Here is a 16,677-nt window from a genome sequence, read left to right as displayed (position 1 = left end):
AAACTACTACAGCCACCCTGATGGTGAGCCCTGAGGGAACTCAGAATGGGAAAGAACAGGATACTGGCCCTAGATAGCGAAGGTGCACATCACAGGAATGATTTCAGCGAACTCAGACTTTTGCATTTTTCCATACATAGAATATTATTAAATTCCTTACCTTGAGATATCTGGTTTTCTTTAATTAACAGTAATCTTTTGATGTTCCAACTACCTGGTCTTTGTTGCAAAAACCCCTAAATATCCTGGTTCCTTCCCTTATCCTCAGAGCTATCTGAGAGACTTCCTTTCAGGCTTAAAGTCCTCAGAAAGTCTGCTGAGTAAAACATAATTCTCAACTCAGGTTGTGCATTTGTTTTTTCAGTTGACAAATGTCTTTCTCAAACTTTGCTATAAGATTATGAGGAGCTTAAAAAATAACTTAGGAAAAAAATTTTTTCCAACCAGAAGATTTTCATATGGTTTGCAGGTTTATTTATTAAATGACTATCTATATAGTATATTATCTAGGAATAGTTTTTAATTATAGTTTTGATAGATAATAGTTAAAGGACAATTCAGATTTTCTTATTTGTCAGTCTTTAAATGACTTGTGGCAAGATCTAATTATAAATTTTATTTCTAAACATTTATAGGACTACTTGGATTTTCTATTTCTCCCCTTTGCCTAGTTTTGTAAGTTGTGTTTATCTAAGAATGTGTATTTTGGATAAACATATTTGTATTTATTGGTTATATATTACTCACTATGTATCTTTACGATTTTTCAGTGTCTTCAGAAGTGTCAAGATATTGCCTTTTTTCATTACTGATGTTGGTTTTATATGCAATCTATCTTTTACACTTCCTAGTCATGCAGTAGATAAATAATGTCATTGACCTTTCAAAAGTCATTTTCTGGGTACACCAGAAGTAGAGACTAAGGCAGAATTTGGGATGGAAAGTATTCATTAGGAATCAACACCTGTGAGGGGAAGAGAGAAAGCAGAATTGGGCAAAGAGAAAAGTGAACTGCAACACAGACCTGACAAAATCTTGGCCAACACCGGGGACTCTCTGCTATATGACTCCAAAGAATTGCCCACATCAGGTGGAAGTGGCGAGCAAACACATTCCAGATTCACTCGTTCATCCAGTGTGGGGAGCCCTAAGAGGTGTGTGACCTCAGGGAAAAGGCTTTCTGAAACTAAGGCAAATCATAGGACTCTGTTCATGTCATATCCCTTAACTCAAAGGGTTCACGCCAATTTTACTCACTTCTCTCTCACCTACTTTCTTCCAGTTGCTCTTTGAAATGCAGCATTATTTTATGCACCTAATTTGAGATTTTCAAAAATCATTCCCAAATACTCTTTGTATTTTCAGAAATATATATGCATACATCCTAATATATTAGCTATTTTCTCTTTTATAATTAAAACACTGATATTAAAACACTTTTTAGGAAATCTTCTTTTTATATGACTTCTTTTTTTCTGCCCTTTTTTAGCCCTATTAGTGCAATCTTTCCTAACCCATTTCTGAAATGATGTCTGTAATGTACTAGCCTGACTTTTCCTAGGCAGATGTCTTTACTTCAGCTTACCACTCAGAACGCAGTTTCCTCATTTCAGGTTTTTCATTACCAAGGGGATGTTGTGTGAGGCAGAACAGCCCCTTCTTTAGAAAGTTCCCCTAATGTGTCTTGATTCTAAAAAAGGAAAATAAATGCTTATGTCTGGCTGAGTGGACTCATCTTAATTAATACATTGTATATCTCCTCCTGGCTTCTACTGTATCTGATGACATGCTGCTGCCTACCCATTCCAAACTCTCCATCTGGGATTTCTTCCTTTAAATGCAGTCAGTGGGATGTGGACTTAGTACATATTTTTATCTAATATCTCAACAACAATATTAATAATAACAAAAAATGGTGTTACCAAGCTTTGATTAATGATGTTTACATTCATTATATCATTTAGCCCTAGAAATTATTACAATTATTTAGCAAAAGTGAAATTGAGTCAAAAAGAGGTTAAATAACTTGCCCAAAGTCTCAGAGCTAATAAGGGATAAGCCACCATCCTAAGCTGGTCTCTGTAGCTATATCTTCAACAGCATAAACAACGTTCCACAAACTCTGCCCATGCACTAACATACTAAAAATCTATTCCTGATCTTATTTTTTTTCTTTCCTTTTCAGCTAATTCAAGAGTTCCATGGCACCTCTGCTAGAACTTTCCACTTTACTATACCCTTCTCTCACCCTGCTTTCAGTGATTGAATACCAAATGTTGAGACATACCAAATTGTAAGCACACAATTTCACTTTTAAAAATAGGTTTATTGTGATCCGGAAGTGTTCTGAATTTTGACTCAGCTGCCCTAAGTTCCATTCCTTTGGGGCTCATTCGATTGGTCTCAGAGGTGGATTTAGTGCTTTGAGTTCTGAGATCCTCCAGTGAAGCCACTGAAAGGCCAGATTGAATGATTTCTTCTGTGCCAGCATTAGGGCTTTTTAGATGAACATCTTTCTCCTTATGGGGACAGAAGAAAACAGTAAACTCCAAGTGGAATTTCCTGCCCAGATCCCCTCCCTTTCAGCAGGCACAGACCATAGAGTTGCTGGATTCTTTGGATATCGTCAACACCAAGGTGGAAGGTTCTAAGGTCCCGATACATGTATCTGGGGTACATTATGGAGTTCCAATTCCTGGAGTGCTGCAGGCCCAGAGAGTGACCTAGCTCATGAATGGCAACCAGGAACAGATTAAACCCTGAAAAGGCACAGACAAAAGGATAAAAATTATATATGCATAGGAAAGGCAGAAAGTCTGTAAAAAAAAAAGAAGGAAGAAAAAAGAGAATAGAAAAGGAAGAAAGAGCAAATGTAAGAGTGCAGGAAAAAAGTAAAGAGAAGTGGACAGAATCTAGGTGAGAAACAAAATGGCAAATTAAAATGAACAAACTGGAAGTGAACAGAAGTTGAGAGAATGATAAATGGAAACAAAGGGATAAGAGAGAGAACGTACAATATGATGATATTTATCATAGAAGTATCTTTGTTTAGAAGTGATCCCACCTCCCCCGACTCATTAGAAGACCCAACTCCTCATTTAAATCATCCCGCCTCACCCTGGCCACTCTGAATCCTGCCTTCTACCTTCTTCACAATATGCCAGGCCCAAATGGAGACCATCAGTACCAACCCCCAAGCTCCCAGAGAGTTCTAGCACTCCCACAAGTTCAGGTCTTTACCTCTGTATGAAGTCGACCAGTGTTCTCCCTTGTCAAAGTGGATAGTTCCTGCAGCTCCAGAATTCGGTAAAAAGGCATGGCCTAAGACACCACCTGGCCCATCAAATGGACAACCATCTCCATGGGCTGTGAACGACAGAAGTTATTGCCACAATAGGGTTTCGCGGGCAAGGGCAGGAATGGTCTTAGGTAAGCCTCAGTGCCTCAGTGCCTCGTGCACGCTGCAACTGCTACTGCTGGAGAGTTGAGAGGGCTGAGGCACCATCTATGTGGAGAAATAGGATGGGGCCAAAAATCTAGCTACTCCCTATCTTCTGTGGCAAAAAGAAAAGAAAAGAAAGGTGGAAGAGGCTGAGTGAAGGTTGTATGTTAAACACAAAGATCTCTTCCCAAAATGGAGGAAAAGAGGGGAAGGGAACTTAGGCACTGTAGGCTTTCATAAATAGGTTTGATCAACTCAGTAGCAGTTCAACAGATTTGAGAGCCACACAACTCTCTTTTGACAGGCGAATGTGCAATAGGCTTTCCCTCACTTTATTCACACAACAGTGCATCCTCCAGTCCCCTACCTACTACTTCATTGTTCCAAAAGTATCTTTCCTGCTATAGGTTTATTGATTTCCATTAGGATTTTGCCTTCCTTTTTTCTCAGCAGCTAGATTAGGCGGACTAGGTTTTTGTTTCAGACCTGAGACCATTTGCCTTTTACATGGGACACCATACCCTCCCTCCCATGTTATTTTCTAACCCAGCTCCCAGAAAGAAATCTTGATGTCTGCATCTTCACTCTCCACTTGCTGGAAGATCAAGGGGGTCACATTGCTCCAGATGGAAACTGCATCATGTATAATGTTTTTCACTGTGGATTGCTTCAGATCATTTGGGTAATTGATAATCCTGAAAGAAGAAATCTTTAAATAGAATAACTCAAAGGTATAGGAATAATTCAGCTCTAAAAAGGCATGACTCTGCTTTGGAGAAAATCCCTTTATACTTTGGGGCCTTATTTTACTCATCCGAAAAGAGAATAAACCCCAGACGAACTGAATCAAAAGCCCAGGGAATTGAGCCTGCAAAATACAGATGTTTAAGAATTTTTACAAATTCTCCACATTGTTCTTATCTACACTAAGTCCTGAGAATGACAGCCCTACAGGGTAATTGTGAGGAAAAAAATCATGATGGACTCCATTGAAACGGACAGCATTTCATATAGTTTAGTATTGCTTTGTTTTGGCTATCCCCGATAGCCAAAATGCTTAGGATCCCCAATGGAATAAGTAACATGGATGTGGAGCAAAAATACATCAAATTATATCCTAACACCCCCCTCCCACTACCCACCCCCACCACTTACACACAGGGGGATAAAGTATGTTTAGTTAAGGGAAGAATGATAGATTCACAGCCAAAGAATAGTAGTTAGGCTCCACTTCCAAAAGACATGATCTGGGGAAGCTAGAATGAGAACTGGGAGAATTGCCTTTTCTGAGGAAGACTGGGGGCTTTGGAGAGACTGCCAGCGAAAGCAGAAGACAGTAGAGGTGCCTCCAAGAGGGACATTGCAGGCAGTCACCCCGCTTATCCCTCCAGGCCGTAACCACAAGCACCTGTAGGTCAGAGTGTGCTTATTCCATTTAGAACTTGCTGCATAGGCGGAGTCGTGATCAACATCAGTAACTCCACAGCGGGGCTGGTGTAGCACAGTCAGCATTTGCTCCTCCCTCAGGTTTGCCTCGTTCAGATGGAACTGCGGCAGGAGCTGTATCTTTTCCCCCTGGATAAGGAGTGATGGTTCTTTCTTGGTCAAGAAAAACTGATGGAAATAGTCCTGGGTGAAAGATTGGGAATGAGGAGTACTTAGAGACAACAAGGACAGACTCACAGCATCATTAGCCCAGGCATAGCCTCCTTTGAGGGCCTGGGAAGGATGGTGCTTTGTCTCTCTGGTCTTCTTAAATGTCTTATTCTCAGCTGAATGATGGCAACGATGCCCGATTCTCCTGTCACTCAGTAGGTAACTTTAAATATGGGTAATAAAATTAAAAAGGCCTGGATAACCCACTAAAAATTCTCTGAAAATAAAGCATTAAATTTTCAGAACAGAGAGGCCCAAAGGCAAAGGTTGTCAGGGTAGGGAAAAACTACCCCCCTCCCCATCTTGAGTTCCTGTCGCTGGACTAATAATAAAATTAACACAAGACAGATTAACAGGAGAAAAAGAAATACATTCTAGTTCATGCACATGGGGCCCCATAGAAATGGGACTTAAGAAGTGGCCAAAGCAGGCAGCTTTTATACTTCTTAGACAAAGAAATGATACATTTGGGAGGAATTGACAGGACAAAGAAACTTAGGTTTGGGTGCCCAACTGGTGAAGAATCTAAACAGAGTTTGGGCTTGGGGTAGTAAAGTTAAAAAGTAACAATGTTTGTTTATCTAGGACTCTTGGCCTGGATTCCTCTTTGATGGTAAGGGTGTCCTTCTACCTCCAGATGCAGGGAGCTCACCTTTTATACGAGAGATTTATTTCCTGCTTTCAGGGAGACAGAAAGGAAGATCAGGGTGTCCCTCTTGGGTTGGCCATTTCTTAAGCAACTTCAATTCAAAATAATCATTGTACCATTGAGGCACATTTTGGGACAGTCTATTCTGGGCTCCAGAAAGGTCATGAAGGTATAGATGGGAATTGCTCAGGGAAAATGACCTCTGATCTTTCTCATCGATTGAAGTTTTCTCAGTCAGGACAGAATCTATGACTCCTAGGATATAGAATTTAGCTGCTTCTGTATACTCAGTCCATTTGCATTTACATATCAATTCCACTAAAATACTTCTAAAAATCTCATTCATCACCTACTCCCTGTCCCCACTGACTTTCTTAACAATCCAGTGAACTAAACTTCAACTTCCGGGGCGGGGAGTGAAGGTCGGGAGGCACATTGTATCGTAGGAACTCTTTCTATATCTTTATTTGAACTCTAGCTGGGCTGAAAGTACTTTAAGGGCATTGCTCATGTCTAATGAAATTTGGTCTATACCACAATTCTTATAAATCATACTTGATCTTTGATTGATATTTGAGATTGATTGATTTTTGAGTTTTGTATAAAATTGCATTCTTATTATACCTTTAGTCTATTGTGACCTTGGCTGGGCACTCAGAGGCACATGATTTACCAAATTTTTCTGGGTTAGATATTAGCAGGAAATTTTACCAGGTCCCTGAATGATCATAAAGCAGATGACTGAAACCAGTTATAAAGAGTTTTAGGTGTTTTGAATGCTAGAAAGTTTTGGAACAAATGCAGTTTCTTGAGGAATTTGAAAGTGTTTGGTAGACAGGTTTAAGAGATTTCTCAGTCAATGGGAAAAACACATCAGTCCATTTGAATCACTTCCCCAGATCCCTCACCACCTAGTAGGCTCAGAGATCCAGACCCCTGAGTGTACACTTTGCCATATGGAATAATAGAAGAGTGAGACATGAACATTGGCGCTGAACATTAGGTACCATAAACAAAATTTATTAAACTCTTACCTGGAAGAGTAATTTGTATAAGCATAATTGTTTTACCAGCCCCCCCAAATGATTTATTTTAAAATCAGAAGAAAAAAATGTACTTAGAGATTAAAGAGAATGATTTACTATGAAACAGTAAATATATTTGTCTTTATACCATGAAGCAATGTGTATACATATAACACATATCTGGGAGAAGAACCCACCGTAGTCATAATGTGATAATGCGGTCATGATTAACCCACCTACCTTAGCAAAGTCCAGTCCTTTAAGGTCTGTAGCAGGGGGCACTGGGAAGGCAAGGCACCATGGCAGGAAAATTGTAGCTTTGAAGATGTCAGGCTGCATGGCAAAGCTCATTTCTCCCCAGCCTGAATTCATGTACCAAGCATGGATCAGCAGGACTTTATAGCCATGCCAGCAATGCCCAGTGACTCACACTGCCAGTTTCTCCTTTCTTTGCATTGGTTCTTGCCGTCACTGCCCATTCTGGAATGAATGCAGAGCCAGCCTGCCAGAGTGATGCCAGCAGCCATGGGATTTATTTTCACCTCCATTTCACACCTGACAGCCCTCAGGACATATGACCATAACCTTGGTTAAAGAAATACTGGAATATCTCAGATTTTTAGGGGATATTATTCTTTAAAAATAGAGGGGGAAAAAAAAAAGAAACAGGAGACATAGGAACAATTTATTAAAGCTTTATCTGATATAATTTCTTTACTAGTCACCGACAAATATCTTGCTCCAGAAGCTAAAAAGAGAAGTTGAGGAAGGGAATAGTATCCCCTGTAGTGAAGACTCAGGTCATAATATGAAAAAAAATCTCTGAGACCCTCCTAGGAGAGAGAGGAACCCACAGAAAGAGAAAGTTGCTGTGTTTGAGAATGTTTGAGAAAATACATCATTGATAATAAATTGAGAGAGACACAGAGATAAGCATACACACCCATAAGGTTTGAGCTGATAACCTTTGAAATCACAGGTACGGGTCTGAATATCAGCTCTGCTACTTAAAAGCTGATTTGCCTTAGGCAAGTTATTTAACATTATAAAGCCTGACTCTGACTTGTTCTTGAAATTCTGGTGCAGAATTGTTAATAAGTGAAATCCCCGTATATTTACAGACTCATAAACTATACCATAGACTCACTGAGGACAGAAACTTCTTTGATTTGCATTGACAGCTGTAGTACATTCTTTGGAACCTAAAAGGAACCCGTTATTTATTAGATGAATGAAAGTGTTCAGTGAAAGCATCTCATGGCCACTAATGAGACTGGATGTAAGTTCTTTGTGTCTATGTTGCTAGTGGTAAATATGAGCATGTAACTCAGATCTCTTGATGTACAGCAGAAGATAATCATAATAACTTACTAAGTACATACGCTGTGCCAATAATGCACTGTCTTGCTTCATGAGCACAACCATTTGTGAAGTAGAAGTTTTATTTTCATATTATTGTTCAAGAAAGGAGGCTTCATGTCATTTAACTGTCATTTAGATAGTCACAATGCTCAAAGTGATATGTAGACATTATAAACAAAAAGTATTCTACTCTGAAAACAGCATTTTTAATCACTGGACTGGACTGCCAATTTCAAAGAGATTGCTCCATCTCTCGTGATGCCACAAGCTGCCGTGATGCTGTTTCTGGCACTCCCAGTGTGCAGCAGCAGTCTGGTTAGGCAGACTCAGGTGAGCAGTCACCTGTAAGACTGGCCCAGTGTTCAAGTAAATGAGTGCAGGATGCTGAGACCTAGGTAACCTACGAAAGTAAATAAGTGACTTATTAATGATTTAGCTACAGATAAGAAGTATATATTTGAAGTATAGCAGTGTTTCTCAAAATGTAATGTGAGTATGAATCATCTGAAGATGTTGTTAAAAGTACAGATTTTGATTTAAAAGGTCTCAGATGGGCCTAATATTTTTAGTTTCTAACAAGCTCCTAAGCGATGCTAGTGCTGCTTGTCTGAAGATTATACTTTTTGAACAGTTATGATGTAGTGGCTGTTGAGAATGTAGGGAGTGTAGAAGCTGTGAATTCAACCAGATAATTTTGAGAATGGATACTAGATTTTTATATTTTGTTTAAAAAATGAGGACCTATGAGAAATAAGAACCCATGTCTCCTCCCACCCTCACCTATACTTTCACCCTCTTCATCATTCTCATAGCATCTGATGCCTGGGGATAGAAAAAAATCTGGCTTATGTCCAAAATCTTTCCCAGCAGAGTATAGATTGTTTGCCAGCTCCTTCTGGGTAAACTGTCTCAGTGGCAGAAGGAAAAATATTTTTGAAGCACAGAAATATATGACCTCTGTTTCCGTGATTGAGGTAGTAAGGTGGCATAGGGAGATTTGGGGGGACATATTCCGGAGCTGAGAAATTATTGCCTTTGTCATGCCATCGATAACTCTGCTGGGAAAGGGTGACTCTATGTCTAATTCATCCTGAAATAGAAGAAATGTTTCCACAACTGAACCTGACTTGGTGCTTACACTGAGGAAAGAGTTACTGCTAGAGAGTGTAGGGGATAATAAGAGATTGGAACGAGGGGACTGGGCAGGCATCAAAGTTCCTTTGGTGGTACTGAGCAACACAAATGTTTAATTATCATCCCATTTAATTATTTAATTATGTAAGTGTACATTTTCTCTTCTAAAACTATCCTGCATTTACAATTTATTTTTTCTGTCCAGAGAATGCCATGCAATTTGTGATGCAAAGGTTATTATGATACAAAGCCTGCCTTAAATTAGTTTACCAGCTCACAGAATGATCTGTAAATTGTACAATTGTGAGACAGTGACCAGCCTTGTAATAAATATATATACAAGTTAGACTTGAGACTAACTGGATGAGATGTTAACCTTCCTGGATTGGGCAGAGGAAGTAAATAAAGGAGATGAAGTACTCTGGGTTTTATATTTTAAAAGTTTGTAGGAATTCAGAAGAAACAGAACCTTAGGTCATTACTTTTGGTTGGAGTATAGGTTTGTATTGAACAAATCTCTTCCATGAAGATAAAAATTAAGAGAGATGTAAGAAACAGGCGAGGGTTTTAGAAGTCATGTAGAATAAATTATAGTCTTTACATTTTATAAATGTGTATTTGTATTATCAGTGTTTATTCAAATAAATATAATAATAATTATAAAAATGATAACCACAATAATAAGGAGCAGCCAACTTTTACCAGTCATTAAGTGTCACACGCTATTTGCATGAATTGTTTCATTACTCCTCATTTTACAGACCAGGGAATTAAAACTCAGAGAGTTAAATAATTTTTCCAAAGTTGGGAAGCTTTAACTAGCAGAGTCTGCAATGTTTACCTACAATACACACACATACATACACACGGGACACACATACACACACACACATATGCACACATATGTATTTTATAGAAATTGTACATGTGTAACCAAACATGGATCTGCCTACAGATCCAGAAGGAGCTCCACAACCTAGTTCCAACCTTGTTTGACCAATGTAAACAGAGGCATTTCTGTCTGCCCAGGGACCCAGCAAAAATCATGATAGTTGACACCTCTGTTAACAAGCTTAATGACTCATAAGCAGCCTTTTGACTTGGCTTGACCACAGTCCTAGAGATAGTCCTATCTGTTCAGAGACCTGGCAGAAGAAGGCCTTTTCCTGCCAAAACCAGACTATAAAGACCAGAAAAGGTGACAGCTCCTTAAAATGCACAGACACCAATGCAAAGCTACAAGAATCATGAAGAATAAAGCAAATATGACACCAACAAATAAAACTAATAAAGCACCAGTAACTGACTGTATAGAAATGGAGCTCTGTGAACTGCTTGACAAAGAATTCAAAATAATAATTTTTAAAAAACTCAATAAACTGCAAGAAAACACAGACCACTAAACAAAATCAGAAAAATAATACAAGAACACAATGAGAAATTAAAGAAATAAAAACCATAAAAAAGAACCAAAGAGAAATCCTGTAGCTGAAGAATGCAATTCATGAGCTGAAAATTCAATAGAAAACTTCAACAGCAGACTTGATTAAACAAAAGAATCAGTGAGCTCGAAAAGAAATCATTTGAACTTATGCAGTTAGAGAAACAAAAAGGAAAAAAAAAAGATGAGGAAAGCCTACAGGGTTTACACAGCACCATCAAGAGAACCAATACATACATTATAAAAGTCCTAGAAAAAGAAACAGAGAAAGGGGCAGAAAGCTTATTTAAAGATGTAATGGCTGAAACTTCTCAAATCTAGGAATGTTACTGACATCCAGATACGAGTAAAGGAACACAAATACGTTGAATACAAAGAGGTCTACACTGAGTCACGTTATAATTAAATTATCAAAGTAGAAAGATAAAGAAAAGATTTTAAATCAGCAAGGAAAAAAAGTGAATTGGCACATCCAAGACAGCCCCCAGAAGACTATCAGCAGATTTCTCACCTGTCCAGGAGAGAGTAGGATGATATAATCTAAGCATTAAGAAAATAAAATGCCAACCAAGAATGCTTTACCCATAAATCTGTCCTTTAAGAATGAAGGAGCGATAAAGACTTTACCAGACAAATAAAAACTAAGGGAGTTCGTCACCAATAGACCTGCCTTACAAGAAGTGTTTCATGTTGTTCTGGTTGAAGAACTTTAAGTTGAGGAACAAGCTGTTCCAGTTAAAGTTCAAGTAGAAGAACTTCAAAGAGTTCTTCAAGTTAAAGGAAAAGACACTAAACAACATGAAAGTAAAAATCTCACTGATTTTGCCTAAGAAAATAAAAATGTCACTGTTAAATATATAAAGACAAATACAGAATATTATAAAACTGTAATGGTGGTGTATAAGTCACTTTTAACATTAATGTATAAATTTAAAGATAAAAATAGTAAAAAAAAAAAGAAACAAACAAAACTATAATCACTGAAATTTGTTAATGAAGAAAACAGTATAGAAAAAAGAAAATTTTGAAATCAGTTACATAAAGTGTGCAGGCATAAAGAGGTGTAGAATATTGGGATGCAGTTATAGTTAGTCGTTAGCTTAAAATAGACTGCTGTAGATATAAAATGTTTGATGTAAACCCCATGGTGAACATGCACACATACATACACACACACAATATACAGTAAATACACAAAAGATAAAAAACAAGAAAATGCTAAACACACAGAAAATATTTAACAAAATGGAAATAGTCATTCTTACCTTACTGTATAAATGAAGTTTGTAGTAATAAACACCTACTTAAAAATGAAGATAACCTCAAATAAACAACCTAACTTTACAACTCAAAGAACTAAATAAAGAACAAACTGAGCCCAAAGTAATCAGGAAAAAGAAATTAAAAAGATGAGAGCAAAAATAAATAAGGTGGATAGTAGAGAAGTACTATTAAAATTAACAAAACAATTTCTTTTGTGAAAAGATAAACAAAATTGATAAACCCTTAACTAGACTAAGTAAAAAGAGAGAAACCTAAAAGCAAGCAAATTAGAAGTGAAATAGATGTTACCACAGAAATAAAAAGATAATAAAAGAATGTTATGAAAAATTATATACCAACAAATTGAACAACCTCAAAATAATAAATTCCTTCATAGAATCTATGAAGACTGAGTAAAAAAGAAATAGAAAGTCATAAGACCTATAACAAATAAGATTGAAGGAGTAACGAAAAATGCCAGACAAAGAAAAGCCCAGGACCAGATGGCTTTACAAGCGATTTCTGCTAAACATTTAAGAAAGATTTAAAGAATTTATATCAATTATTTTTAAATTCTTTGTAAAAGTGGAAGTTATATCCTGAATTAGTTCTATGAGGCCAGCATCACTGTAATACCAAAGCTAGACAAAGACACCACAAGAAGAGAAAGATACAGTACAATATCCCTGATGAACATCATGATGTCAAAATCCTCAACAAATTCTAGCAAACTAAATACAACAGCACATTAAAAGAATCATACACCATAACCAAGTAAGACTCATCCCTGGGATGCAAGGATGGTTCAACATATACAAATTGATAAGTGTGATACTCTACCTCACAAAATGAAGGGTAAAAATCACATGATCATCTCAATAGATGTATAAAAAGCATTTAGTAAAATTCAGTACTTTTAGTAAAACTCAAAAAACTCTCAAAAATTAGATATAGAAGAAACTTACCTTAACTCAACAAAGGCACTTTAAGAAAAGCCCACAGCTTACATCTTACTCGGTGGTGGAAAGCTGAAAGCATTCCCTTTAAGATCTAGAACAAATCAAGGATGCCTCCTCTCATTTCTTCTTTTCAACATAATACTGAAAGATCTAGTCAGAGCAATGAGGCAAGAAAAAGAAATAAAAGACATCCAAATCAGAAAGGAAGTAAAACTATCTCTGTTTGTAGGTGATACAGTGATCTTATATGTAGAACACTCTAGACTCCACACGTGCACACACATACACATACACACACACATACACACACACATACACACACACACAAATGTTAGAATTAGAAAGCAAATTCAGTAAGGTAACAGGATACAAAAAGCATACAAAAATTAGTGACCTATTCAAAAAGGAAATTCAGAAAATGATTTCATTTACAATGGCATTCCTTCACACTTGCCTAGTTTTGATGGTGCAATGGACTTAATATTTGTTTATGTTTCCCTAAAATTCATGTGTTGAAATTCTAACCCCCAATGTGATGATATTAGAATGTAGGGCCTTTGGAAGGTAATTGGGTAATAAGGATGGAGCCCTCATAAATGGGATTAACACTCTTATAGAAGAAACCTCCAAAGAATTCTCTAGTCCTCTTTCTGCTGTATGATATAGCAAAAAGACTGCTGTCTTCATCAGATGCCCAGTCTACAAGCACCTTGATCTTGGACTTCTCAGTCTCCAGGATTGTGAGAAATAAGTATTTGTTGTTTAAGTTGCCCAGTCTATGGTATTTTTGTTCTAACAACCCAGATGGACTAGACAGATAGTAAATAGACAACTGCAGAAGCCACAGTTTGAGAAATGTATGGTGACCAAAGATGAAGTGCTGGCTGATGCTGGCAAGAATCAAAAATGAACAGTAGAAAAAGAAGTAATATATAACAGTTGTGACCTCACAACTGCTATTGTAAGGGGCTATAGATCATTCCACTAACCACCCTCTTTTGTTAGTTCCCAATTTTTTTTTTTTAAAGCCATATGAATCCTTGGAGAAGCTGCTTCCAAAATGCCAAAATGTATTACTGATGCTTGTAGATTCAAGCATGCAAGGAGTGCACTGTCTATACCATCCAGATCTCCTGTCCTGCCAGGCTTGAAGCACTCATTTCTCTGCAGAGAGTGTTAACAAGTGATAGAGCTCATCTGAGTCCTTCTTGGGAACTGCTGTCTTCATATTGAAGCTGTTGCAGGAAAATGGGGCATGAGAGGATGGTCATGAACCAGGTCTCTGAGTCCTTGGAACACACCCTGCCAAGTGAGGGTTCTTGGCTTCAGGCAGGAAAGAATTCAAGAGGGAGCCATAGTAAAGTGAAAGCAAGTTTATTTAGAGAGATACGCACTCCATAGACAGAGTGCAGGCCATCTCACTCAGAAGGGAGAGCAGCCAGGAGGTGTGGAGGTTGTTAGCTTGTATGGGCTGGGCAATTTCATGTGCTAATGGGGAGGAGGATTATTCCAGCTATGTTATGGGTGGGGATTTCCAGGAATTGGGCTCCCGCCCACTTTTTGGCCTTTTGGGGTCAGCCTGGGAACTGTGTGGTGCCTAATATATTTAGCATGCTAATATATTAGGATGAGCGTATAATGAGGGTCAGGGTCTACCTCGAGTTGAATTTTTCGCCATCGTGGGCCTAGTCGAGTTTTAACCAATTTATGTCCTGTCCTCAGTTGCTGTGTCATTCTTTTAAGGATTGTACCCTGCCCCCTTCCCTCCTTTCTCAAAGCCACCTCACCTAAAATCCTGTCTCCTCTCTGTGGACAGACAACATCTAATGGCCAGTTAATGGGTAGTTTAAAAGGCCCATATTTTTCTTTAATTCAGGACAATTCTAAAAGGTCATCTCAGTTCCAGAGATCTCTGCAGGATTGAATGTGGCCTTTGTTATAATTGAATGGAGTTTAATCTTAGCAATGTTCTCCTAGGGCAGTCTATCCCAACAATTAAATGGAGTTTAACTTCTCCCTCCACTAGTTCTATCGTATTCTTTCCCCCTAGATATTTAATCTCAGGGCACTCTCCAAATAAACTTCTGCACACAAATGTTCACCTCAGTGTTCCATGCAAAAGGAACCCAACTTGTGACCAACGTTAACAAAGACAAATACAAGTGACACAAAAAAAAAATTAATTGCAAGTCACATCATAATAAAAGGTTTTATAATATAGATAGGACTCCCACAAACTAATAACTATTTTTTAAAAAGATGTACTTGACTAGCCTCTAAAAAGAAATTCAAATATAAAATGTGACAACAGATCCAGACAGCCACAGCAGTTGCTCTGAAAGGGAGGGAGCAATTAATTCTGCTTCATGGAATAGAGGGGCCTTCTGGGGTATTAACTGTAAATGGCTAATTCATATGCATAATGGGAATTCAGTTGAACTCTCCTTGAATTAACTCATTTAAGGACTTGCCTATGGGTTTTTTAGTCTTTCTGGGTACAGCTTCCTGAATTGTCATCCCCAGAGACCCTTATTATACTAAAACTGCAGCAGCAGAGAAGGACTAGATTCACACTGTCATGATCAGTCCTTGTGCCAAACAACTGGGATTGCGGTGCCTTCATCCTGAGTTCATCTTTTTTTCCACCCTGAAATGTAAATGCAGTGGCCAACACCTTGATAAGTACTTGAAAACACTCATGTTGTAATTATGGATTTTATCAGTCAAGAACATAAAGATGTGTATCTTATTCCTAAGAAGCTGTTATGCCTTTACTGTTTAATAACTGCTTCAATCTCTGGATATACTCAACACCTGAAACAGTATGGATAACACTACCATGCTGATTACATAAAGAATACGATAAACAATCTCATTTAATAATTCTCAGATAAATAATGAACTTTATTCTAACTCCATCCTTTAAAGATATTCTGTATCTGTTACTTAAACTGCAATATTTACGTATTTGCAAACCAGAGAATTGGGTTGGGAAGGCTTTCTGAACTGAAAACAACATACTGGGAAAATCTCTGTACAGTATTCTGCTTTGCTCTAGGCTCTCTAAAAAATGTTGCCTTTTAGAGCAAATAAAATAGCTTTTCTAGGGTATATTATTATCTAAAGAAAGCCATAATTTTTTTTTTTTGGTAGTTCAGGGCAAGTAGAGGTTGATAATGAAGAGTAATGTGCTTTTTGAAAAATTTATTACTTCATTTTTCTTGATTGATCAGTGGACAGATAAGTTTTAATTCTATTAAGAGAACTGATATGAACACAGAGTTATTCATAGGATTTGGTATGGAAAGATTTATAACTCAGAGCTCAAAATGTTTAAATTGTTGAAAAGATTCAGAACTATTAAAGAGATTACTATATGTCAAAAACAACACCAAGTTACAGGCAACCTATGACGTTGGGGATAAAGTTTGCCAGATAACCTCTGGGAGAAAATTGCAAGAGAGTCAGTCTCCATTTAGCCAAGGAGGAACTGCTTGGAGTAGGGGTGGAGGCATTGACAAGGAAGGCTGATGTTAAAGACTGATCTGGTGAGTTTAACAGACAAGTCAGGCAGAAGAAGATCCCCAAGCAGCAAAGAAATATTCTCCTCAAACATCTCACTTAGCCCTGGAAGTCTGATGCCATCTGTCCTGGAGAGAGAGAGAGCCAATCTCTCTTTAACTGTATGATTACACAGATCAAACAAGCAAAACTCTTGCACAGTCTCTGTTGGAATAAAACTTGTT

The 16,677-nt window shown here is 37.7% G+C and overlaps 1 protein-coding gene across 1 annotated transcript; it reads right to left on the bottom strand.

The window, feature by feature from the left end:
* Positions 1-2,490: 2,490 nt before the first annotated feature.
* MMP26 (matrix metallopeptidase 26) lies at positions 2,491-7,111 on the bottom strand. The gene is made up of 6 exons (XM_006203577.3): positions 7,013-7,111; positions 4,851-5,071; positions 3,989-4,137; positions 3,241-3,366; positions 2,598-2,759; positions 2,491-2,519 (listed from the first exon to the last, which is right to left on the bottom strand). The coding sequence occupies exons 1-6, from the start codon at positions 7,109-7,111 to the stop codon at positions 2,491-2,493; spliced, it is 786 nt and encodes a 261-aa protein (XP_006203639.3).
* Positions 7,112-16,677: the final 9,566 nt, after the last annotated feature.

The sequence above is a fragment of the Vicugna pacos genome, chromosome 10 (assembly GCF_048564905.1).
Source record: "Vicugna pacos chromosome 10, VicPac4, whole genome shotgun sequence".
NCBI lineage: Eukaryota > Metazoa > Chordata > Mammalia > Artiodactyla > Camelidae > Vicugna > Vicugna pacos.
The sequence above is the reverse complement of the archived record's forward strand: the minus strand, read 5'-3'. Positions and strand labels throughout refer to the sequence as shown.